At 34.4% G+C, this 27,339-nt stretch overlaps 1 protein-coding gene across 2 annotated transcripts; it reads left to right on the top strand.

Moving 5' to 3' along the window:
- Nucleotides 1-956: 956 nt before the first annotated feature.
- xrcc1 (X-ray repair complementing defective repair in Chinese hamster cells 1) lies at nucleotides 957-25,014 on the top strand. Of its 2 annotated transcripts, none has more exons than XM_067411123.1 (18): nucleotides 957-1,080; nucleotides 2,019-2,099; nucleotides 2,343-2,435; nucleotides 2,628-2,735; nucleotides 5,032-5,190; nucleotides 5,295-5,372; nucleotides 5,461-5,584; nucleotides 7,301-7,398; nucleotides 8,741-8,897; nucleotides 11,077-11,305; nucleotides 11,412-11,528; nucleotides 15,743-15,821; nucleotides 16,080-16,173; nucleotides 18,765-18,807; nucleotides 21,280-21,419; nucleotides 21,512-21,602; nucleotides 21,759-21,834; nucleotides 24,021-25,014. In XM_067411123.1, the coding sequence occupies exons 2-18, from the start codon at nucleotides 2,049-2,051 to the stop codon at nucleotides 24,126-24,128; spliced, it is 1,845 nt and encodes a 614-aa protein (XP_067267224.1). In that variant the 5' UTR covers nucleotides 957-1,080; nucleotides 2,019-2,048; the 3' UTR covers nucleotides 24,129-25,014. The 2 variants fall into 2 exon arrangements, with proteins under 2 accessions (XP_067267224.1, XP_067267215.1); XM_067411114.1 differs by having other exon boundaries at nucleotides 1,016-1,119.
- Nucleotides 25,015-27,339: the final 2,325 nt, after the last annotated feature.

The raw sequence follows: 27,339 nt of genomic DNA, 5'->3' as shown, positions 1-27,339 counted from the left end.
TACCTCTTTGAATGGGAAAACGTCAATTTCTCCAAAGCTGTTTGCCAAGCTTTCGATTAAATTTCATATTTGAAATCACCAATGAAATCTGACAACAACCGCCTCATGAATTTTGTTTCTAAACACTTGAATCATGACAAAAAACTGTATTTTCCCTAACCTGGGGTAAATTGAGCCAGAGGAAAACTTTTTTAGAACCCTTTGTCATAGATGTATTCTGATCATTTAAAATGATAGAAAACATCCTGAAATTACTTTAAAGGATTTAAAGTTTCTGCATTCTTCAAAAAGCTTACGCTGAATGTTCTACGCCTTTCCTATTCTACTTATGGAACGAACGTGGCGCCAGTTAAATTTTTTTCCGTAAGTAGAAGAATGCGGAAACGGGAAGTACGTTCAAGGTGATATTTTGTGTTTATAAAGCATAAACTGTTGTATTTTTTTGAAAATGACCGATCGTTTCACTAGATAAGACCCTTATTCCTAGTCCGGTATCATTTAAAGCCCTTTGAAGCTACACTGAAACTGTAATTTTGACCTTCAACCTGTTGGTAGCCATTGAAATCCACTATATGGAGAAAAATCCTGGAATGTTTTCCTCAAAAACCTTAATTTCTTTTCGACTGACGAAAGAAAGACATGAACATCCTGGAAGACATTGGGGTGAGTAAATTATCAGGAAAGTTTTATTAAAAAGTGGACTAATCCTTTAAATACTTTCATTGTACTTCTGCCTCATTTTCCCTTATCTTGAGGACAACATAAGTAAAAAGTGGGTCATCTTACCCCACTGTAAGCGTAAACGAATGAATAAAACAAGTAAATTAATGAATAAAATATTCATTTATATATGACAGCTCTCAGTTTGTAAATTAGTATAATTTAAATGTCATTTTGTTTAAGACTCCATTTTTTCCCTCTGAATGTTTAGCAATTAAAACGGCCCTTTATTTTTACTATAGCTACGAGTTCCTGTGAAGCGTCGCTCTGATACGACGGCAGGCGGAAGTGACGTCGCGTGTTGTGAATTGAGAGGGAGTTTGTATGCGTGTTCGTGAAATCGTCTCCACATAAACTACAGTAAGCCACATATCTGAGGTCCGCGGACTTTGGACTTCGGTACAGTGTTCTTAATTTAATTCAATCGAGTGTCTGAATGTTTTCAGCCCTGTTTCTGTCTCTTTAATGACCGCTGTAATGCAGCTCTATTGTTTGCTAATAGCACTGTGAAATGAAGCATGCTAGTTAACTTAACTAGTCTCTTTAATGGTCGAATAATACTACCTAAACTACAGCAGAGACATTGTAGACAATCCTTTGGTCCAGATGCGAGCTGATAATGCACTCCGTCTCGTATTATTACGAATGACAGCTAACGTTAGTCAGATACTCAATGTAAACAAAATATATTAATACGTTGCAAGATATTAACTGTTTTGAAGTCTGTCTCTTTTAGATAATGACCGAGTTGATCTCTTAAATAATTTTGTATTTTTGTGAAGCCAAAACACTCATCATGCGTTTGTCAAATATTTGAGTAGAATATAATTAAATACATCGTAGGTTAGATAACAGCAAAAATGTGAACAAAAATGCCCATATTAAAAATATGAATGTTGTTGTTGTCGTCACTTTTTTGGCATTGTTACTCTGTGCATTAGTTAATATCTGACCCAAGTAACCACAATATTTATATATTACTCTTGTGTATATTAAAAGACATTTGATGTTGATTTATGATAGAATGATTCTTTTGAGTCGATTCACAGATAGAGTGCTTCAGTCTGGACGATATATATATATATATATATATATATATATATATATATATAACTCTTATCCAGTAATCACAAACAATTGGAAAGGTGGTGGAAAAAGTCACGACAATTCATTGCTCAGAATTTATTACAGATCATAGTGTTATGCAGGTCTGCTGCATTTTCATGCTTTCTTTAATATTTATAATTGTCACTATTAATGAATATTATGAAAATAATTTTGTTGCACTGTGTTTTCAGATTTTATGAGACCAGAGACGAGTGTTGAACATGCCTGAAATCAAACTTAAGCATATTGTGTCTTGCAGCAGTGAGGACAATGTAAGTAGCCTTTTATATTTAATCACAATAATATGATTTAATGGCTTTCCAAAAAAAAAAAAAATCAAGGCCACCTTACAATCAACGTACAATAACCTAGAATCAAGAAGACTCTGTATGTGAGGACAGAGAGAAATCTATTGAAATGATGAATCAAACTCTAACTCTGTTTTCAATAGTTTAAATGAGAGTCCAAATAGAAGAGTTGTTTATTTATGAGACTTGTTGAATCCTTCTTCACAGACTCACAAGGCGGACAACCTCTTGAGCTCTGACACGTACAGGAAATGGAAAGCTGCAAGACCTGGAGAGAAGCAAGTTTCGGTCATTCTTCAAGTATGACTTTTATTTCTGTTTATTAATATTTAATTATTTCAAAATAAACAAATAAAAATAATATTTATTTATTAAATAAATGAATAAAAATCTTTTTTATTTCCAAGATAATAACCAAACTTGCATTTATTTTAATAACTTTATTAATGATTCCTTTAAATGACATTTCTTTTGTCTCTGTTGTTTCTCCAGTTGGAAAAGGAAGAGCAAATTCACAGCATAGACATTGGAAATGAAGGCTCTGCTTTCATTGAGGTCCTTGTTGGACACTCCACATCAGTTAAAGATCAAGACTTTGAGGTGTGTCTTAAAGTTACAAGCTTTAGCAGCTTCAAAATGTTTAAACTGTGTTATCTTAGAATACATTCATTTATTTATTATCCTGTTTAGTTAGGATAATACACATTATTTCAAAGCAGCTTTACAGAAAATGATGTTAATGTTTATAATATCTTAATATCGTCATGCCATCTAGCTGCATTTAGCATATTAGAGCTGGATGACAATAGTTTTCATTTTGTGATTATATAAACAATCAAGCAGTTGAGATTTGCTGTATACTGTATATTGCATGACATGAGTGTACTTGTATATCCAACTTTATATAAAGAGCTAGGTGATAATATAGTTACATTTTGTGAAGAAATAAAAAAAAAAAACTTTTCAATAAAAAAAATTTCCATCTCCATTACGAACACCTAACGCTCCACTATAGTAGATCAACTAATGAACACAATATGTATAGTTCATATATATTTATTTGTAACACCCATGCCTACTTATTATTTTTTGCTCTTATAATTTAACACCAACACATTTAACATAATAGCTGCAAAGACAATATATCTCCTATGCATCCATGTAAATAACATCTTGTAGTGGTCAATATTATTCTAGTATCATTGAGATACTATCATATTTTTTATTAATAGAACTGAATACATTTGAATATATTTTTATATTTTCTCATGGTTTTTAGGTTGTTTACAAAAAAAAAACTGAGTGCATATGCTTGCATTCTGCCCTTATATATAGTATACATTTAAAAAGTTTTTAATATTTAATATTAAATGCTAAATTAAATCTGACTAAAATTACATTTTGGTTGAACTATACATGATACATATTGTTGTATTTTTTTTTTTGTGATATAAAGTGACACAATGTATTGTTACACCCCTAAAATATACCAATAATTGGCATTTGCATCACATTAATTCATATAGCACACACTTTATCCGAATAGTTCCTTGACAGTTAGCTGAAATGTTTACGTTTTTTAATGTATTATTTTATTTCAGTTAAAGGGGACCTATTATGCCCCTTCTCACAAGATGTAATATAAGTCTCTTTTGTCCCCAGAATTTGTCTGTGAATTTTCAGCTCAAAATACCCCATAGATCATTTATTATAGCTTGTCAAATTTGCCCCTATTTGGGTGTGAGCAAAAACATGCCATTTTTGTGTGTGTCCCTTTAAATGCAAATGAGCCGCTGCTCCTGGCCCTCTTTCCAGAAGAGGGTGGAGAAACATTTTTTTTATGGTTTTAGTTACCTATAATAGTAAACTGTATTTTTGTATATCTGTTTATTCTTTTCATTCTGTATTGTGTATCCAGGGCTTGACATTAACACTCGCCAACCCGCCAAATGCGGGTAGGTTTCAGCTGTGGCGGGAAAGACAGCCACTCCCACTAGCCACTTTGGCGAGTTGAATATAATTTCAGACTACAGCCTAATCAAAGGTACAATTCTTTATCGATTAACTTGCTGTCGGTGAAGGCGGGATCAGCGGAATCGCTGAATGACAAACAGAAGCGCTCTCTCGCTTGCGCTCTCTCTGTTGCGCACGCGATCAGTTATCCTTGTGCCTGAATAGTCAAATACACGCACACACAGATGTCAAAAATGTCCATCGCGTGGAGTATCTCGTGTGAATACAGTCAGTTATGGCTTAAGTGGACGTAAACAGATGGGTAATAACTGGATATGTGTCAGTATATTATGGCCATGCATTCAGCAGACAAATTAAATACCTGTCTGTCATTAATGTTAATCAAACAACAAAAGATGTTAAATAAATGTATACATGTTTAATAAAAAAATATATTTTTTTAAATTTAGTATTTGTAATTTGCTTATTTGTTCTTTTTATATAGCCTAATAAAAATAACAAAAATTTCTCATATGCTCATATTGCCCACCCCTTTCCCACCTGTACATACCAGCTGATATACAATGTAGTCTTGATTTGGGTGGTCAATCTGCATTTGAAAGTTTGAAAGGGTTTTAAATCTTGTAAGTCAAGTAAATGATTCAAAATCAAGTAATTTAAGCATGCCAAAGTCAACTTTAATCATATAAAATGTAATTTCTCAACAGCTAAATTGTGGCCAGTTACTATGATGAGTGGCTTGTAACTTTGGAAAACCACTAGCCACAGTGGCTGGTGAGCAAACACTGTCAAGCCCTGCATGTATCTATGTAAAGTTGTTTCTTGTTTGCTTGGGCACAATTGAGGTATAAAACTGATTCTGAATAATGTGTCATTTTCAAAGCTGTTAGTGTTAATTTGTCTTTCCTGTGACCCGTTGTAGGTTCTGTTGGTCACGTCGTCCTTCATGTCACCCACAGAGAGCCGTAATGGCACAAACACAAACCGAGTGCGCTTCTTCGGACCCGCCCAGCTGGTGAAGGCCACGGCGCAGGAGAAGTGGGACCGCGTGAAGATTGTGTGCAGTCAGCCTTACAGCAAGGTGAACACTGTCATTATTTTCTCTCATGTCATTAAAAACCCATATGCACCTGACACGACAGTAAGAGTGTGAATTGTGAGCCTTTATTATCTGTTTGTGTGCAGTCAATAGCGTATGGAATCACCTTTATAAAACTGCATTCTCCTCCAGACGGTAATGATGTTCCCATCACGACTCCACCGGTGAGTGCTGTACCTCCACAGCTCGTGTTCAGTGTCCTGCTGTTTGATGGCGTGAGCTCTTGAGATCTGTTGTCTCTCTTCCTTACAGAAACTAACTAAACTGGGTCAGTTCCGTGTTAAAGACGAATCCCCTTCTTCTGGCTCAAATATCCAGCCGGGAAGTCTGTTCTTTAGCAGAGAGAGCACTGCTAAATCCAGCACAGGACTGAAAGGTAATGCATAATACAGTATTAATGTAAACTGTTTATAATGAATCCCATAGGCGCTACATAAATGATTGAACCTTCACCACTGAGCAAGTATTATCAATACAGTACTTTAAACTTAATTTGTATGTCGCTTTGGATAAAAGCGTCTGCTAAATGAATAAATGTAATGGAAATGTAAATTACAAATGCCTTTGCTGGTATAAGGCTTGTCAATCATGAGTTGTGTGCTGATGATACAAATAATTGCGATTAACAATTGAATTCTATTTTGTTCTTCACAGTGCATTCCTAATATGTTATTTTTTATATTTTAATTTGAATTGTATGTAATATAATATAATTAAAGTTATTAAAAGTAGTCCCATATGATTTACTTAAATGCTGTAAAAATGAATGTTTATATAATTATTGTAATGTATAATTAATATGTGACCCTAGACCACAAAACCAGTCTTAAATCGCATGGGTATACTTGTAGCAATAGCCAACAATACAATTTTCCTTTTATGCCAAAAAATCATTCGCATATTAAGTAAAGATCATGTTCCATGATGATATTTTGTAAATTTCCTACTGTAACTATATCAAAAATTTATTTTTGTAAGTTGCTAAGGACTTCATTTGGACAACTTTAAAAGCGATTTTCTCAATTTTTTTTTTTTTTTTTTTTTTTGGGCACCCTCAGATTCCAGATTTTCAAATAGTTGTATCTTGGCCAAATACTGACCTATCCTAACAAACCATATATCAATTGAAAGCTTATTTATTCAATGTTCAGATGATATATAAATGTCAATTTCAAAAAATGTACCCTTATGACTGGTTTTGTGGTCCTGGGTCTAATAATATAATGTAATGTAATGTAATATAATATAATATAATATAATATGATATATCATATCATATCATATCATATAATATGATATGATGCAGTCTGAGACATGATGTATAGACGATAGGAGACATAATATTGCGCATTTTATGCTGTTTCTTTAAATGCTTAAATTTCCCTTATTTAGAAGGCAAAATATGATTTTAAATGAAACTGAAACTGCACAATTATCACAGTTATTTCAAGTAATTGTGATTTGATCAAATAACCATGATCAGACGAATAATCAATAATCATGACAGGCCTAGCTGGCATATTTTAGGGGTGTAACAATATTTCTTGTCAAAACAAAAATACAACAACATGTATCATGTATAGTTCACCCAAAATAAAAGTTTGGACAGATTTAATTTAGCAATTAAATATGGTAATATTTACCCTTAAGTGTCCCATTTTTGAGAATATACATGAAAATGCACTATCCAAATTTAAATGATTATAATTCAAGATGCTTTGGAGTACATAAATAAGTTTGGTCTTGTTTTAAAGAAGACACCCAGAAGTAAGAAAGAAATTAACTAAAAGAAATTGAAGTAATGTTTCCATGGTAACGCAACATCTGATTTTTGGACTAGCTTTGTTAAAGTATCTTGAAGGTATTGTATTGAGATCAGTATCAAATCATGACACTGGTGTATTGTTACATCCCTCGTAAATTTTGTGCAAATAGTCCAATATTCAGTGTGGGGAGGGGGAATTATATTGTATTAAATGTTACTGTTCCTGTAAAGTCCATTTTGTTTTTCTTCCAAGCCAGATTTTATCCAGAAGTACATAGAAGTAAATGTTGTAATAATCATTATTACCTGTTTGTTTCTATCTATCAGTGTCTCCTCAGAATGACAGGTTGAGTTACGCCGCTGCTGCTTTGAAGTCCGACGGTTCGTCCACACATTCATCTCCCAGCAGCACCAGCACACAACAGGTACTGACCCATTTGCGTCTTCCTCTCCAGAACATGTAGATCAGTACTAAAGTTGGTGCGAGTTTTCAGTTCTTTTTTTCCCATTTAGTTGTGCGACTACCGTTCACGGGCTGTAAGAATTTTCTTTTTGAAAGAATACTTTTATTCAGCAAAAACTCATTAAATTGATCAAAACTGACAATAAAGACTTTTATAATGTTAAAAAAACATTCAGTGCTGTTCTTTTGAATCTTCTATTCATCAAAGCATCATGAAAAAAAAAGTATCACAAAGTATCACAGTTTCGACAAAAATATGATGCAGCACAACTTTTTTCAACATTGATAATAATAAATGTTTCTTGAGCAGCAAATCAGGATATTAGAATGATTTCTGAAGGATCATGTGACACTGAAGACTGAAGTAATGATGCTGAAAAATCAGCTTTGATCACAGGAATAAGTTAGATTTTAAAATATATTCAAATAGAAAGCAGTTATTTTAAATTGTAATTATATTTCAGATATTACTGTTATTACTGTATTTTTGATCAAGTAAATTGCTTAGAAGAGACTCCTTTCAAATCTCACCAACCCTAAACCTTTGAACACCTCAGCGTTTCTCTCTTCAGGAGTGGAGCTGTATAATAACAAGCCCCATATAACTGTATTCTTGTCCTCTAACTAATGAGTGCCCCATTTTACTTCCTTATTAAATTAGCTGCAGTGCTTTGGTCACCATAAATCATCTCTCTGATGAGAACACATTTGCTGATGCTATTGTTTTTATGCTGAAGTGGCAAATATTTTGTAGTCACCTGCAATGGATTATTGATATCATTCCCGAATTATATGCTTAAAATAACTTGAACTGGAAAAACTGTGAATCTCAGCACAGCAGGACCTGAGATGATGCTGCACCTGCTGTAGGACATCAGCGGCTACCCATTGAGAATATTAAAGTCACCATGAATCAAAAGGGCGGGGCAGCCTGTCACTCATATGAGATCAACCAATAGCAAACCACAACCATTTAATCAATTCCCCAAAGACAAAATCAAGCCCTGCCCTACATTTTTTTTCTGATTCAAGAAGCTGTTTCACTCGGATATACGTCAAGATAGGGAAGAAAAAACTGTTGCAACTTCCATTTCATGCCGACTTTGTTTAGAAAAAAACTGAGAATTAAAGAAACAGTTAAAAATGTTATTTTTTTCCCTCATGTTGCTTCAGACCTGTATAACTGATGGATGAGAGGATGGTGATTGTACTTGTCAAGCTCCATAGAGCATGTCAGAGTATCATAAAAGAAAGTCTGTACTTTGAACCGCTGCTTGATGTGTTTCCTGTTGTGTTTCTTATAGGCTCCTGTGAAGAGGAAGTTTGAGTTTAGTAAAGAACGTCTGGAAGCTGCAGGTCCGCCGCCCAAAAAGCCCAGTTCATCTGCCTCTGCTGAATCAAACTCTGCCACGCCAAAATCTAAAGCAAAAACTAGTGCAACTGCAAGTCCCATCTCCACCGGTAAATAAAAAGATTATTTCATATTCATTGAACACATGAAGTCAATAGTTCTCAGAAACTTGGAATGTCCAAATTTCTGGATTAAAGAAGTTTTAAAAGCTGAATGTTCTTCAAGGTTTCTACTCTTTTAAACCAATGAATCTCCATGACTCTTAGACTGGGTAAACCCAGCCTGATCTGCCGGCGATTTCATTTCGCCCGGCAACTCAGTCTGGAAACCCATACATTCATTTCTACTGCATCTGTTACACTTTTGCGGGAACCAATCACAGACTGACTTATCCACCTTCCTCGCTATTGGCGGGTATAACACAATGACGATAGAAAAGCGACGGCAAGCACGACCGTCAATCCAATTCCTTTTAACCTCTCGACGATGCTGAATGACTTCTTTAGTTTAGCAAACAAATCGTTCGAGTGGGTGTAAATATCACTCACTTTCATGTTTTTTTTGCACAACCTGCAAAAATCGCTTGATGCCATTGCTGCTTCTGCAAACTGCTGATCAATGCTACAAACCAATACAAACTAAACCTGTCTGGAGTTTTCACGTCGCTCTGCAAAGTACGTCAACCCGATCGTTGATATGATTGGTTGAAGGACTATCCATCTGCAGGAATAATGCTCGTTGATCACTCCTCTTGTGCAGTAGAAAAGTATAGCAAACTCCCTAGACCAATGTTCAATTTTAAATTGAGCTTGGTCTGGTGATAGCCAGAAAACATGACTCTTCCAGTCGTTCCAGATTTTTTATTTTTTTTTTATTTTGTTTACTCCCCATTTTTACCTAAAATTATTTGTAAATATTTTTGAGCTTTGCATAACTAAAAAAAAATCTTATCTTCACTATAAAAATGCAATAAGATTTTATTTATTTCCATGACTTTTTCCAGGTCTAAAAATCACACTTTTAAAATGAGGCTTATTCATATTATCCAGGTTTTCCAAGACTGAGAGAATCCTGGTTATTCAAAGACAAAAAACAGTGTAGAGGAGAGTAGGTGAATTAAAATAAGAATATAATATAATATAATATATATATATATATATATATGTATATGTATATGTATATTATATATATATATATATATATATGAATGAAATCCAGTACTAATTAAGCTAAAAAATAGTACGCCGCACTTTCTCACAAAACATGATATGCATTTGTGAGGTAAAGAAGTCTTGTATTATCTCTTAATCACCAGAAAAAATGCCACAAAGACATGGTTCCTCTGAGCCAGGTTACAACTATTTCACATTCATGACTTTTTAAAAAGGTTTGGCCTTTTTTGCAAAAGCTAATTTTTATTTATTTTTCTTTCTTAAAGATGCAGGGCTGTGTACAATAAGGTTCCATTATTTAACTTTAGTTAATGTATTAACTAACATTAACTAACAATGAGCAATACATTTGATAGTATTTATTAATCTAAACTTTATTTAAACAAATACAACTATTCATTGTTCATCTATTCATGTCAGCACAAGTCCATTAAATAATATTAACAGATTAGGGCTGCAAACATGCAAAATAAAAGTCTGTTTACACGTAATATATATGTGTGTGTTCTGTGTATAATAATATATAAATACATAATAAGTATATAAATACACACACATTCATGTATATATTTAAGAAAAAATTTATATTTATATATAAAATATTTGTTTATATGTAATATAAAATATATATTAAAATATATATATATTTATAATACATGCTTATATTTCTTTATATCTGTATGTGTGTGTATTTATATATACATAATTATTATACACAGAACACACATATATATATATATTACGTAAACACAGACTTTTATTTTGCAAACAATTAATCGCGATTAATCGTTGCAGCCCTAAAACAGATATAACTCTTGACTTTAATAATCTATTAGTAAATGTTGAAATTAACATGAATGAGTTTTAATGTATGCTTTAGAAGTATTTTTCATTGTTAGTTCATGTTTACTAAGGAAGATAACTAATGTTAACATATATAGTACCTTATTGTAAAGTGTTGGCAATGTATAAAATGGATTTTTTGTTTTTTTGTCGTTTTAGTAGTGTATTTAAATTTTACATTTCTTTTATCTACTTTTCAATCATTTTAAGCCATCTTGATGCCTCCTTTTTGAGAACCACTGCACAAACTGAATTCTTGATGGTAAATTTGTAGCTTCTCCAGGCCAGAAGACATCAGATAAGAGAGAGAGTCCTAAATCCAAGCCAAAACCCAAACCTAAGCCCAAGTCTGCAGAATCGGTTGCTTTCAACCACATCATGGAGGGAGTAGTGTTTGTCCTGAGTGGCTTCCAGAACCCCTTCCGTGGAGACCTGCGGGACAAAGCCCTGGCCATGGGAGCCAGATACAGACCCGACTGGACTCCAGACTCCACACACCTCATGTAAGGAGCTTGTCCATCAACGTCCTGAAGCGTTCAGATCCTCATGATGTGTGTCAGCATTCAGAGACGCCTCGTGTTTGTTGAGCTTTTTGTCTCTCTCCTGCAGCTGTGCGTTTGCCAACACGCCCAAGTACAGTCAGGTGAAAGCGGCCGGAGGCATTATCGTCAGGAAGGAGTGGGTGATGGACTGTCACAAAACAAAACAGAAGATTTCCTTCAAACGGTGAGAACAGCAGCATAGAGTCAGAGCTTTTGTTTTTGTTTGTCATTTATTAGTAGCAGTCAACAGATGTGGGAAAATTTGCTGTGGTGAATATTAATTATTTTGATTTTGCACTGCATGTTTAATTGGCTCATTTGTGCTTGTGATAACATCATTCAGACCAGTGTTATTAGCTAAAACTATTAAAAATAGTTTTTTTTTTTTTTTTTAAATAAGTTGAGATAAAATTAAATATGAATATATACAATTTAAATCTAAAACTAAAATTAGAAATGTTGTTTTGGTAACTAACTGAATAAACAAAATATGTTAAAGTACTGAAATCACTCAAACAAAATAAAATAAATTAAAGCTAAATAGAAATATTTAAAACAAAGTGACAAATGCGCATACAGTAGCAAAATTACTAAAACTTAAAGTAAAATGAAAACTGAAAAATAAATATAAAAGTTAATTGAAAACTAAAGTATTTAAAAAAGTAATTTATTAATCAGTTCACAGTGCTGCCAAACTATTAATCGTGATTAATCACATCCAAAATAAAGGTTTGTTTACGTAATGTGTGTGTACTGTGTATATTTATTATGTGTATATATAAATACACACACATGCACAGTATATATTTAAGAAATATTTGTGTATGCATGTGTGTGTGTGTATACATATATATGTAAATATTAGCATTTTAAATATATAATTTATTTAATTATAAACATGCCTGTGTGTATATTTCTTTATATATAGTAAATATACACAGTACACACATTATGTAAACACAAACTTTTATTTGGGATGTGATTAATCATGATCAATTGTTTGACAGCACTCAATAAATACTATACTGTTGTATTAATAATATTAAAATAACACAGATTCAGACATTTCTATATGCAGTTATCACTAACATGAGGTGGACTGAATGTTCATTGTAAGACCATTTTTTTCTGACACTCTGCAATTCTGTGCAAAAGAGTGAGAATAGAAAATCATATTATGACTGTATTGTGCAAGAACCTCCAAAATGAACCATAGAGAATTAGATGACAGTACTACACCGATCGATCTGACCTTGCATTATTATCAGAATGAAATTGAGCTTGTGTGAGATTTGCTATTCGAGTCACACAGATACTGACTCGAGCGAGATGCACAAGCTCTGATGATGTGGTGCTCATGATTTTACAGACGTTGATGGTCTCTGTAATGACCTATCTGATTGTGCGGTCCGTTCAAAGCGTGCGGTGATGTGAAGCGCAGAGTGTCCTGAATAATGAATGACTGTTACTGAAGTTACTTTCTTAGCAAAGGGCAATCGAGGTCCAATGTCCATGTTTTTTAGCCTATCAGATTTGACATATCTTCTTATTCTGCAGTTAGGTTTGTGTTGAAAAAGCTAAAGAAGACAAACTAAGCAGCCATGTTCAGGCAATTTAAAGCGCTAGTTCACCCAAAAATGAAATTTCTGACAAAGTTACTCACCCTCATGTCATTCCAAACCCTTCCCTTACGGGTCTTACGGGTTTGGAACAACATGAGGGTGAGTACTTAATGACAGAAATGTCATTGGGTGAACTATCCCTTTAATAAATTAATGGCTTCATTCATTGGCTAGTCTGTGCAATAGTACTGGGTCCTATTGAATATTCACAATTATTTTACTGTAATGCAACATTATCTATCATTTATTTAATGCAGTTTTTGTTTTTAATGATAGATGGAGATATATGCAAAATATTACTGGTAAATATTGCTGTTTAATATTTATGTATTGTTATACTGGTGTATGTAGAATTTAGTGAAAAACACTCAAACCTATACAAAAAATAAGTTGTAATAATATAAATGTATACAATCTATATATACAATCAAACCAAAAATTATTCAGACATTTTTTGATATATTTTTACTAGTGGGTGCAGGACACTATAGTTCATTTATGTAAGTGAGGATAGCAAAATAAAGTAAACTGGTAACACTTTACAATACGGTTCATTTGTTAAACATTAGTTAATGGATTAACTAACATAAACTAACAATAAGCAATACATTTGTTACTGTATTTACTAATCTTCGTTAGTGTTAGTTAATGAGAATACAGTTGTTCATTCTTTGTTCATGTTAGTTCACAGTGCATTAACTAATGTTAACAAGCTTTTAATAATGTATTAGTAAATGTTGAAATTAACATTAACAAAGATTAATAAATGCCTTATAAGTGCAGTTCATTATTAGTTCATGTTAACTAATGTAGTTAACTAATGTTAACTAATGAACCGTATTGTAAAGTGTTACCAAACTCTGACATGACATATTATAACAAAAAATTCTTCATACACTTCTTCACAATTCTTCAACACAAGTGTTATCTGACATAATCTGATTATTTTATTACCATTTTCAAACTGAATTAATGAATGAAATGTTCAAGGTGTCTGAATAAATTTTGGTTTGACTGTGTGTGTGTGTGTGTGTATATAATATATATATATATATATGACAATAATCCTATAAACAGCTGGAATATATTGATGTTGTTTTAGCTATGTTGCATATTGCCCAGCCCTAGTGATTATCATAAATGCTGCTTGATAAAAGGCTGGCGTTAAGTCCAGAGCTGAGTGTGCTTTGTGTGTGTTTATCTGTTTAGCAGTTGTCTCGTCTGTTATCGTGGATTGGTTTAGCTGAGGCAGCTGTGTTCTTCTGTGCGTGGCTCTCTATTGTGCCCGCTTTGAGTGCCCACCTCAGATTATGTATTCCGTATTTAAAAGCTGCATCTGCCATGGGTAATTAAAGCAGCCACTTCCTTTGAAGATGAGGAGTGTGTATCTGTCCATGCACATGTATCTCATGCTGTCCAACACAGATCAATTCGGTTAGTTGTAGATCAGAACCACTGTACATGTTTTGTTTTGTTTTTGTTTGCTTTTTTCCAGTAGCGATGCAGGAGCAATGGGAAGCGCAGGAAGAAGTATGCCCACTGATGCTTATTCCCAAACCTGAGATAAAAATACTTCCACTTGAGTGCAGACGCTAATTGTTCATGTTTTTAATGTACAGTTTAAAGGAATATTTCACCTAAAACTTAAAAATTGGTTGTTGTTTTTTTTTTCATTTTATCAAATTATTGTATCCTTTTCCATGAAACAAGTTGATGTTGTGTAGAATCCCCAAGCTGCTCTTATCAGTACAATGAAAGTGGAGGGTGATTTATACTGCAGTGGACTCGTGCACTATATTCCATGTCTTTTGAAGTCACATGATGTGACATAACAATAGTCCATATGAATCATATACTCTAATAATTTTATTATGCTTTTTTTTTTGTAGATTGACAGACCAGTTTCCATTATATTGATTGGAGCACTCTAGACATTCTGCTAACGGAGTGTCTATTTACACTAAGTGCAAAAATCCCGGCTTGTTGGCAGAAGCTATTTATACTAACTCCACCCACCGCACATCATTTTCAACAACAACATTTTTTTCCATCATCAACCATTTAAAACTCATAGCTAGAATCAAGTAACAGACACACATTTTCATCATTTACCATGTTGTCCAATTTGAGGTGAATATTGCTTGTTTGCAGCAATTAAGTCGCCCAATTCCTTTCATTCACCTCGCCCGGCGAGAATTCATGTGTATTCGTATCCTTGCATTGACTTTGTATGTAATGTACTTGTGCAAATAATTAAATTCACTTTTGGTGTGCACACACACCATAAGACGCGTTGCAGATACTTTTGAAACGATCGACCAGAGATCGAATCCGCCTTTTGCCAAACTCGTTCTTCTCCCTTTTTTCATCGCATAGCAGATTGGAAAGGCATTTATTTTCAATAAATATGAAGAAAATATGTGAAAAGTGGAATTAAAGCAGTTATTTAATAATAAAATGTTTATCGGGTAGGGTTAGGGATAGGTGTTGTCCCAATAAGGCGGCATTTATTTAATAAATAATGATTTTCACTCAATATGTTATTATTTCTACTGTTTTATAATGTATTAAAAAAAGGTGCACATGTGCAAAATGTAAATGTACAGAATAAATAAATAAAAATACCAGGTCTGATTTGCTCTTGCATCTCTTTCCCTAAATATATTCATCAATGCCTTCACACTTAATTCAGCTTCTGTACTTGATGTTTGGACATCATACATCCCCATCCATTTCCAGCAATACTCAGTCTGCTGTTTCTCATTGTGTTTTTCAGGTATCTCATGGATGGAGCCGAGTCCAGCTCGGAGAGTGAAGCAGAACAGGATGAGAGTGAGGAGGAAACGCAGAAAACAGTAATTGCTTTGTCTGCCATTTATACGTTTTAGGAATCATGTATGAAAAACCATCTTAATGCGGTCTTCCCATTATGGTTTTCATGTGTGAATAAAAAGAGTGACATAACCTTGGTGCAGCGTGCTGTTGCCATAGAGACATCCTCCTCAGATTTGTTGACTTCCCAACATGCATCATCGACTCGCAAGCAGGAAACACATAAGTGACATTAATCCGAAACCAATTGCATAAGCATCGTTTTTCTCATGCTTCCCTAGAAAACACCAGAAAAGAGGCATGTGACCCCAAAAAAGCAGCCGATTAAGGAAGAAGAAGAGGATTATGGTGGTTCAACGGATGCAGAAGGCGCAGGTAAAGACTAGAGATAAATGAAATCAAAAATGACAAATGCAGGGCCTTTTTTTTGTCTCGTGCTTACTTATTTCCTATTGAAAACATGAAGTCTACTGCATTCTAGTCAGATGAGAGGGGAGAGAGTTTTTGATTGGACAAAAATATGTGTAGTGCAGGAGGTCTCTTTGTTATATATCCATATATATACATATCCATGTTTGTCTTGCAGCTTGAGAGATTTCATACAAACTTGTAGAACTCTTCTAAATGGGTAGTTGAAGGATGAAGGTTTTGTGTATGCACTACAAAATGTTGCTAAAAATCAAAGCTCATAAAAAACATTTTTGTGACGGTTTGCACCAGTTATTTTATTATGATTTATATGCTGCTATTGTATTTATTACCAATTTGAATGTTTTATTTTTATATTTATAGTTTTCATTTTAGGTTTTAGTAAATTACTTTGTCATTTTTACTGTTTTGTTTTAAACATATTTCTATTTAGCTTTTAGTCTAATATTTACTCACCCGCATGTCTTTCCAAACCGTAAGATTTCTGTTCATCTTTGGAATACAAATGAAGATATTTTTAATGAAATCTGAGATTTCTGTCCTTCCATTGGCAGTCCATGCAACGACCACTTTGATGCTTCAACATGTTCATAAAGAGATCATAAAAACTAATCCATATGAATTGTGTAGTTTAGTCCAATTTTTTTTCTGAAGAGATTCAATCACTTTATATGATGAACAGATTGAATTCAGGCCTTTATTCACATATAAACTTTGATCAGCGAACTTAAACAGGAGCTCAACCATACTTGCTTGATGCGCGCAAACAAACCTCATTGGTTCTTCCGGAAAAAAAAAATATCATTTGAGTTCCAAAGATGAACAAAAGTCTTATGGGTTTGGAACAACATGAGGGTGAATAATTAATGAAATAATTTTCATTTTTGGGTGAACTAACCCTTTAACAATAACAAAACACACAAGTCAATAAAACGGCACTGTAGCAAAGTTGTTCTCCACTTTTGACATCAAAACCTAAACAGACGTGCACAAGGCATTGAAAAAGCAGACATGACTTCTATAAAGTTGTTTACATTCAAAGCCAGGTCAGGGTAATGGGTGATAATGTAGTTGCTTGGATTTCACTTTGCTTAAATCACTAATGACCTTTCACCCTGATAAATGAGTGGCCTTTCAATGTCTACATGACCTTATGCATTGTCACCTTTTTAATCAGAGTCGGTGTAAGATCATGAAGGTAAAGCTAGACAGTCATGTACAAGATAAAGCGTTTGATTGTTTGTCTATAGCAATGATGTGTCACCGTGCTTCTCCATCAAAAGCAATAATGGTAATTTTGAAAGATTTATTGATTCTGCCGTCTACGTCACCTTCAGAAGCTTAGCTGCCTGAACACAGCAGAACAGGTAAAGCAACTACATGCATGCCTGGGGCTCATGCCCTCGTCAAAAATCGTTAATATGTCAACCTGTTTGCCTTTGGGTCCCGTCACTCCGGGAGGGGGAAAGGCCAGTTTAATGAAGTGCGTGTAAAGCAGCACTCCAATCAATCAGAAAAAATAAAAACTGGAGGGCTAGAAGAGAGCAGTAGGATTGGAGAGGCTGGAAGTGCGTTAGACACTTGCCCGGAGCATTCGCAGAGAGGAGACTTGGGCATGTTTCTCATTTCTATGTAAATTGAGGGGCCGCAAGAGCGGGCGTGAGCAAACCTCCCTCTCCTGGATGTGTTCATGCAACTTGAAACCATTGAGAGAGGAAAATGGTGAATCATTGTCCATGAACGCTGCTTCATGATCATCATTAGGGCTGAGCGGCATACTGTGCAATGGTAGAGATGTTTCGGCAGGTAGAGGTTATGTAGCATTTATACCACAGGTGAATATATTAGCACAGTTGTATTGCGAAAATACAGCTGTGCTAATTGTACAGCGAAAATACAGAGCATCTCAAACAAGTCAATGTAAGGAGATGCTTTTAGCCAAAACAATAGGATGTTTTATAATTGACCATTTTGAGTGTTTTCTTTTAATCTCAAATGTGAATCTGTTTTTAAAACTGATAATCATTTGTTTTTTGCGTTGTCCATCAATTTCCAAAAAAAGAGAGGAAATGGTAACACTTTACAATAATGGCCTATTAGTTACCGTTAGTTAATGTGCTAACAATGAGCAATACATTTGTTAGTGTTTATTTATCTTTGTTAATGTTAGTTAAAAATACAACTGTTCATTGTTAGTTCATGTCAGCTCAGGTCCATTAAATACTATTAATAGATACAACTTTTGATTTTAATAATGTTTTCATAAATGTTGAAATTGACATTTAACTAAAATTAATAAATGCTTAGAAGTATTTTTCATTGTTTGTTCATGTTAATTGATTTAGTTAACCATCATGTTAACAAATAGAGCCTTATTGTAAAGTGTAACAAAGAAAATAATCAAATGAAATGAAGCACTTTTTATTTTCTGGACTGTCCAAAAATAGCTTACTGCATCATATTTAACAATAATATTGGACATAACGTCTACAACTACTACTGATTCATGTTTTTTGATGTTGTACATCCCCTCGCAGAGGATGACGCGTCTGGCATGGACACTGAAGATGAGCTGAACAGGTAAAATATTACATTACAAATACATTGCCCAAATTTTTGAATAACTAAAACCTGTCTCTCGCCATGAATATAGCCATAGATGCCGACTTGACGCTAAAAAGGAAAAAAGAAATGCACATTTCCATCATGTGTTAATCAAAGCTCATAATTGTCCTTGAACGTTCCCTGTTTGTGCTCCTTCTCCAATTGTCTTTTATTGTCTTCAAATTCTCATTATTGAGGCTCTTGAATATTGTTGTCTACATGCATCTGTGCTCCGCGGCGAGCTGAAGGAGAGTTATTGATCACAGCCAAAGAGCAAACCTGCATGATGGTCATTTTCAGATTGCATTAGATACAGATAAAGTGCTCTCATTCTTTGTTTTACATACACCACATGTCAGAAGTTTGGGGTCAGAAAGATTTTTTTAAATGTTTTTGAAAGAAGTCTCTTATGCTCACCAAGTCTGTATTTAATTTATAAAAAATACAGCAAAAACTAATTTTGTGAAAAATTATTACAATTTAAAATAGCTGAATATGTTTTAAAATTAAATGTATTACTATGAGGTAGGCATGTGACGGTATCAAATTTTCATGTTGCGGTTAATTGATGAAGCTTTTATCACGGTTTTTATACGGTATTATCACAATATTAAAATAAATTGCAAAACCATTTTTGTCATAGTTTAACAGGTTTAAGAACTCTTACTCTTTTTGTAATGAAACAAAAACAACTCTGACTGAAATTTTCAAAAGATTTAAAATGTGAAAGAATTAGGCTATAAAGAACAACAGATACCACTTTACTCTATTTAATGCATTAACTAAGATTGAGCAATAGCTACATTTGTTACAGAAAGTGTTATTTTTTGTTGATGTTAGTTTAAAAACACAACTGATCATTGTTAGTTTTATCTCAGGTCCATTAAATAAGTTATTTTGATTTTAGTAATGTTATTAAATAGTAACTAAGAAATTAACATTAATTAATAATAATTAATACTTTATAAGTATTTTTATTGTCAGTTTAGTGATAATGAATTAACATGTTAACTAATGAAGCTGTATGTTTTCAAAGTTTTACTGAACAATAACAAATAATCAGAACATTTCTAATCATTAGGGCATGTTGTAGTCCTGATTAAAATATAAAATGTTTAGGTTTGAAAATAAATATCCTTTTAAGTCTTTTTTAAGTATTCAGTATTTGGTGCTGTGATGAACAACACTATACACAGTGCACAAGTACATAGTGTATAAGTGCATAATGCACTCATCCATGTAGTACGTGAAATGTATAAGGTTATATTGTCATTTAACAACGGTGTCTGATCCTCCCTTCCCCTCCACTACATGATTAAAGCTGCGACAGTTGAGTGCACAAAGTGTCCAACATTCCAAACTTCGTTTTTTCTGTTAATTTAGTGCATCATCCGGGTATTTAAAGTGCACTTTTTCTTTTTGGAATTTTCTGTGTGAATGCACTACTCGCACTATTTATACTTAAAAACGTCATAGAATAGTGCATAAGTACGCGAATTGGGACGCACCTACTGAGATTACAAAACAAATTAATGGCATTTTAAAACTTCACTAGCGCAGTTACTTTGTTTGCGTGGTTTCCGTGGTAACCACTGCACGCTGCTGTTCCATCAGCGCCCTCTGCTGTCAGAGAGTGAACGCGCACTTTCATTCAGCTCGTCTCCTTCACTCGTTCCTCCATGTGCTTCTCGTGCACCTTGGGATTGTTTACGTCTGAGCACGTGTCCTTTTGACGCAGAATACAGCGGTGTTGTGCATTTTATACGATTGATGGGTAAAGTATTCTTGATTGCCTTATAAAAAAATTAATAATTGGTAATAAATTATTATTTACGGTATTCTGAAGTGCCGACGATTACAAGATCGTGCATATTCATTATCGCGATTTATCGCATTACCGAATATCGGTCTACTATGAGACAAAGCTTAATTTTCATTATATTCACATGATCCTTCAGAAATATTTCTAATATGCTGATTTGCCGCTCAAGAAACATTTCTTATTACTATCATTGTTGAAAACAGTTGTAATGCTTCATATTTTTGTAGAAACAGTGATACATTTACAGATTAATTTATTTGATACATTATAAATCTTTATAATGTGACATTATAAATCTTTACTGTCGCCAGATCGATTTAATGCATCATTGCTGAATAAAATAATTATTTAGCAAAAAAGTCATACTGACCATGCCAAAAATTACCTAAATATTTAATAAACACAAATGCATGGGCCCACCGTGCGCATGCTTAGTTGTTAAATATTTTTGCTAGTTTGATAATGCATTATAATTGATAGCAGAATCTCTATTGGGTAAAACATTTCTACTGTTGTGCGGTATCATATTTGCCACCTCTTAGCCCTACCAGACAAAAGACCTCATATTTACAACCTATCAATGTCATCCGATGTATAACACTCCTGCGTTTGTTCGGCTGTTTTAGGGTGGAGATGGAGAGCAGGAGGAAAAAAGCAGCAAAGGAAAGCGCAGGTGTGGTGAAAGACGAAGATCCGTACGGCGGCTCTACAGATGAGAACACAGATGCTGAGGAAGAGGAGGATAAACCCATCCCTGAACTGCCAGGTCTGACGCCTCCCAGTTCACCTCGACAGGGAAGTCTTGAGTATCAACAAGAGCATCTCTTCATTGAATCATCTTTATTTTTACTCCTTCAGACTTCCTAAAAGGGAAGCGCTTCTATCTCTACGGCAAGTTCCCGGACAACCAAAAAAGGCAACTTCAGCGCTACATCATCGCCTTCAACGGGTATGAGACAGTCATGTGTTTAGATGAGTGCAAGAGCGTGAAGCTGCTGTAATCCATTTGAAGCGGTTTAGATGCATGGCGTTAGCGTCGGCAGCATTTCTGAGGCTGTGGGTGGAGTGTGACTGATGAAGTGATCTGATCTATTTGATTCCTCAGAGCTGTTGAAGACTATATGAGCGAGAAGGTCCAGTTTGTCATCACCAGTGAGGGATGGGACGAATCTTTTGAGGATGTGAGTGTTCCTTATTTATTCTTTTTCAACTTTTAGGTTGTCAAGTCACTTTTATTTCTATAGTACTTTATACATGACATGGATGACACGCAAGCCTGTGAAGCGCTCCATATTTTTGATTGGGCCCCCATTCACTACCATTATAAATCTTTGGAGAGCAAGGATATTTTTGAATATATGTCCGATTGTGTTCGTCTGAAAGAAGATAGTCATATGCACCTAGGATGGCTTGAGGGTGAGTAAATCATGGGATAATTTTTATTTTTGGGTGAACTAACCCTTTAAAGTTTCAGACCTTTCAGGTTTGAGTCTCAATACAAGCAGGAAATGACTGAGGTGCCCTTGAGCAAGGCATCTAACCCCCAATCACTCCCCAGCGCCACAGCAAAATGGCTACACACTGCTTCGAGTGTGTCTCCACAGTTTGCTGAACTGTGTATGTTTGTTCACTTCTCACTAGTACTCCTAATTGGTGTTCACTAATTGGATTAGGTTAAATGCAGATGACAAATTCCGAAGATGGGTTACTAGGGATACATGCGGGGTGCATGGCCGTCATGGAGTTAATGAATATCTGAGGACTGTTATGAAAATTAATGTCAAAAATAAAAAATATGACATGAAAACCTGCCTATGAAACCATGAATGTGATTAGAACTGTTAGATTATGATTATGATACAATTTTATTAAAAGCATCTAAAAGGAATAGCTGCCTGAGGTGAAGAGTGACTTTATGCCAATAAACTGAAGCCCGTTCTATGACACATCCTATTATCATAATATTAACATCAATCAACATCCTATTAATCATATAACTTGGATACATAATATAGACGTAACACATTACAACTTGTATCCGCATAAAAGGATGCAAATGCCATTGAACTTTAAGTTACGTGCTATAGAGAGAGAGATCGCCATGATGTGCTTTCATGACAGTGCGCTGAATCAGAATTTACTATAGATTTCTCTAAAGTTCTCATTATAATGCTATGTTTATGGCAGATTTGTGCTTTATTTTCATCTACATTATTAAGTGATTCCATTGCATAAATTACCTGTGTGTTTTTGAAGCTATTCGAATTATACAAATTGGCATATGCCATTGAACAAATATGACAAAAAAAGCACTGCTGCATTATTATAACATCATTTTTTTTTTTTTAAGAAACATCTAGCCTAAAAGCAATCAAATAACTCTATCAGGCATTGTATTTGAACATGAAACTAAACACAGATATGCAGCGCATTCAGCATGTTCATAAATGCTGTTATCATAATGCATCCTATATTAGATTAATCAGATGAAATAGTTTGCGAATGCAAACGTGAGCTTGACCGAAAGTGTAACTCCGATTGCGCTTTAAAAACACAGCCAACGAAACGAAAGCACAACAAATTCACATTCTTTTAGGCTACATTAGTGTCACTATTGTAATTTTTTATTTATTCTAATATTTCATCCAATATATTGGATTCAATTTGCACTTTCTGATCAACCAAAATGTTATTTTACAGTAAGTAAAATCACTGATGAAGGCGCCGATCCATGAGAAAAAGCATGTTGAGATTCGTGACAGGACAAAGTTTGAGCGCCACCCAAAGTGCTGCTATAACATATATATATATATATATATATAATCGATCATTGTTTACATGATCGATTATATATATAATCGATCATTGTTTACATGATCGATCGTCTGTCACGGTTGAGTACTCGAGTACTCGATTGCTGTTGCACATCCCTAATTCAGTTCAGTTCAATAACATAATGGTGTCTTTGGTAGATATTTGAAAGTATTACATACATTAAGTTGTCAAGATTGTTGTTATTTTCTATGCTGTAAGTACATTTTTTCTACTGCAAAGTGCCCTTTTTGACTATAAAATTTTTTTAAGAACCAATATTTATAAAGGACTGGAAACATCCATTGCTTTTTGACTAAATTCATTGGTCTCGTTGTCTTTTTCATATCATCATGCTTTAATAGACCACATTTAAACAGCTTTGAGAGAGTCTAAACCGACAGCACATGCAGATCTGTTTCTGTTCAGCCCGAGTTATTCATGTGATGTTCTTGTAGTAATGAAAACTCTCTGCTCTCTCAACCCTTTCAATTATCTCAAGTCAAGGCTTTTTTCCTTTTCATCCTTTTTTACTGACTGTTCTGTCTTTTTACAGGCCTTGATGGAAAATGGAAATCTGAGTTTTGTGAAGCCTTCGTGGATTTTCGCCATCAATGACAGGCAGAAAATGTTACCGTACCAGCCCTACACTGTAGTCCCTTAAGAGATTTTTAAACGTCTTCTTGCTCTTTGAGAGGATATCCATCAATCCCAGCCTTGACCTGAGCAGACCTTGCTCATCTTAGGGAAATAGTTCAACCCATAAATGTCGTTCTAAACCTATATGACTTTCTCTCAATCCCTGTTGATCTTTTTTGTTTCGCAAAAAGTAGCTCAGACATTCTGTTAAACATATTTTCTGTTCCACGCAAGAAAGTCATACGGGTTTGGAAGGACGTACGAATGAGTAAATTATGAATTTTCATTTTTGGGGTGGAACATTAATAGGCTGTATCTGTCAAGTCTTTGTTCTGATGTTGAAAAAAATGGACTAGATACCAACCTGCCATGCCAGAGATAAAAGACTCTGATCCATATTCATGATCTGTTTTACCAGCGATGCAAAAGCTGTTTATGAAGCTGTTAATTTTTAATTACTAAACTGAACCTGAAGTCCCTTTTGAATCTGACTTATGCAGAACATGCTCATTTAATATGTATGTTCACATATATGGTCAATTATTGATTTGCTGATCCATATTCATATTTGTTGCCCTCGTTGCTTAAGATAGGAGTTTTTCAACATCTGTAGGTGTGGTCTTCAGAATTAATATTACTATAATATTGCTTATGTTTAGAGCTCTTTGATGAATATTCAAACAACCATATTTAAGAGAAAAAAAGCACCTGAAATAAATATTGCTGTAAAAACACTGATTGGTTACATTTATTGGAGAACAGTTTATGATGTGGACTCTTTTAATGTTTGTTTTTGTTTGTTTTTTGAACACTTTTTATTTTGGATTCCCTTTAATGTGTCTCAATTTTTATTTTGTTTTTTAATGTTATTAATATTTTGAAGTTCCTGTTTGAAGCAGTTGCAGAATAAAGTTGGAAAATAGTTGTTTATCTAGGTTTTGTCTGAGTGATTTCATATTTTTCTAGTTCTGCTCTAAAATATTTTGCTAGTTAGATATTATTTTTTTAATAAGCCACTGTAAAACATCAGTTGAGGGTCTAATTGGAAACATTTGTGCACTAATGACTTAATAGACCCTTCGCCGAGAGTTTGATTGACAAGCGATCTAACCAATCATAACGCAGAATCCGCCATTTTGTCCGACAATACAGTCAGGAGTTAGAAGATTAACCTTGGTGTATTTGAACTTGAAAAATGGTGTGTAATTGTGTCTTTCCGCATTTGAAACAACATTCATTCTCATGTTCATTCATGTTTATTTGATGCTATAAATTAACTAGTAGGAAGAGATGATCAGTTCACGAGCCGCTTGAGCTGAGGCGCTATAGTGATCTGTCACAATACATTAAAGAGCCACAAAACAGTTTTTGTTCGAATTTCTTAAAAAATTACATCTTGTCTGTCGAGGTGTTGTCAGTATCCTCAGCTCCACAATGTATTTTTCACTGCGTGTGGTGTGACAGCGCCATGGCTTGTCGGACAAAACAACAGTAACTTAAGGGGGCGGGTCTTTGCGAAGGGTCAATTATTTGCGTCTAATAATTAAAAAGCTTGATATAACTCTTAAAAAGTTTTTTTTTATTGGCCTTGATGGTTCCATGAAGAACCTTTAACATTCATAGAACCTTTCCATTCTACAGAAGTTTCTTTATAGTGGAAAAAGGTTCTTTAGATTATTAAAATGTTCTTTACACTAAGAAAAAAAAATGTTCTTTTAAGAACTGTTCACTGGAAGGTTGTTTGGGCAACCAAAACATGCACCTGAAGAGCAAGTGGTATTTGTTTGCTGCTGATCTTAGCTGGTTTAAAACTATTGAAAAACTTAAAGGGTTAGTTTGCCCAAAAATGAAAATGTCAGTAATCACTCACCCTCATGTTGTTCTACACCCGTAAGACCTTCGTTCATCTTCTGAACACAAATTAAGATATTTTGATGGCTCAGTGAGGCTTGCATAGCCAGCAATCATGTGACCTTGGTACTCTGAATCGCTGATTCTACACAAAAGATTCATAACGCTCTGAATCTTCAAGAAACAGTGTTTTGAAATCGACCATCACTATATAAGTCATTGTATTATTTTTTGGTGCACCAAAAATTTTCTCGTCGCTTTATAATATTAATATTGAACCACTGTACTCACATGAACTGATTTAAATATGTTTTAGTACATTAATGGATCTTGAGAGAGGAAATCTCATTTCTGGCTATGGAGGCGGAGCCATCGGATTTCAACAAAAATATCTTAATTTGTGTTCTGAAGATGAATGAATGTCTTACGGGTGTGGAACGGCATGAGGGTGAGAAATTAATGACATTACTTAAATTTCTGGGTGAACTAACCCTTTAAAACCATCAACAACCAAACTCGTTTGGTTTCTTTCAGAAAACCACCAATTAAGCTGTTTCGGCAGATTCATCAAACAGAATTCTGAATTCATACAGAATGACTTGTTACTGTCCTTGAGTCGTTTGAACCATTTCTTTTCCCCTTTTTTTTAACTGGATGTGTCTCATTTCTGTCCCTCACTGAATAAAGCTGTCTGTCTCCATCTTTCACTATCCTGTCAACGTCTTCTTGGCCAAACGGAAGAACTACTGTCAGCAGGTTAACAGTGGCTTTACTATGTGTCCTTAGTATATTTGTTGACTTTCTTCCTTGTCCTTCACTTAAGTGTTCGTCTTTTCGAGCGCATCTGTTTTGTCCCTGACTTATCAACTCATCCTTGTTCACACTCTTAACTCTTTTTTTTTTTTTTCTCTGATCCCATGTTCTCCACTATGGGTCTCACATGGAAGTTGTACATAAAGTAAAAATACACCTCTTTAAGCTATATCTTTTTATATCTGCCTGCATGTCTCTGCCTATCCGCCATGTTATCTGTCCGTCTTCTTCAACCGCTACTCTGCTTTTGGCGCGTTAATGTGTGGTCACGTGTCCGTTTTTCAACGGCTCTTAACGCAGCTAATCCAATCAAAAAATTAAACAAACAAAATTAAAACGGTTTCTTTTGATTTATACCGACAATAGATGCAAATAAACGCTATTAGTTCATCGTGTTCCCGTCAGGGAGAAATAAACCGCTTGAGTTGGCTTTAACGTGTTGTCACGTGTGCGTCTATCAACGGCTCAGACGATCAAAAATTTAAAACAAAGTTTAAACCGTTTCGTTTGATTTGAATTGACAATCACTGCAAATAAATAAACGCTATTAGTTTATGGCCGCTGTTCCCGTC

Source organism: Chanodichthys erythropterus, chromosome 2 (assembly GCF_024489055.1).
Source record: "Chanodichthys erythropterus isolate Z2021 chromosome 2, ASM2448905v1, whole genome shotgun sequence".
NCBI classification, from domain to species: Eukaryota; Metazoa; Chordata; class Actinopteri; order Cypriniformes; family Xenocyprididae; genus Chanodichthys; species Chanodichthys erythropterus.
This window is presented reverse-complemented; position numbering and strand designations above follow the sequence as displayed.

What these genes read in the sequence shown, in the direction of transcription:
- xrcc1 (XM_067411123.1), top strand. Translation starts at nt 2,049, where the DNA reads ATGCCTGAAATCAAACTTAAGCATATTGTGTCTTGCAGCAGTGAGGAC. An exon ending in TTAAAGATCAAGACTTTGAG is followed by an intron (nt 2,736 to 5,031) that starts GTGTGTCTTAAA and finishes GACCCGTTGTAG; the next exon opens with GTTCTGTTGGTCACGTCGTC. An exon ending in GGGACGAATCTTTTGAGGAT is followed by an intron (nt 21,835 to 24,020) that starts GTGAGTGTTCCT and finishes GTCTTTTTACAG; the next exon opens with GCCTTGATGGAAAATGGAAA.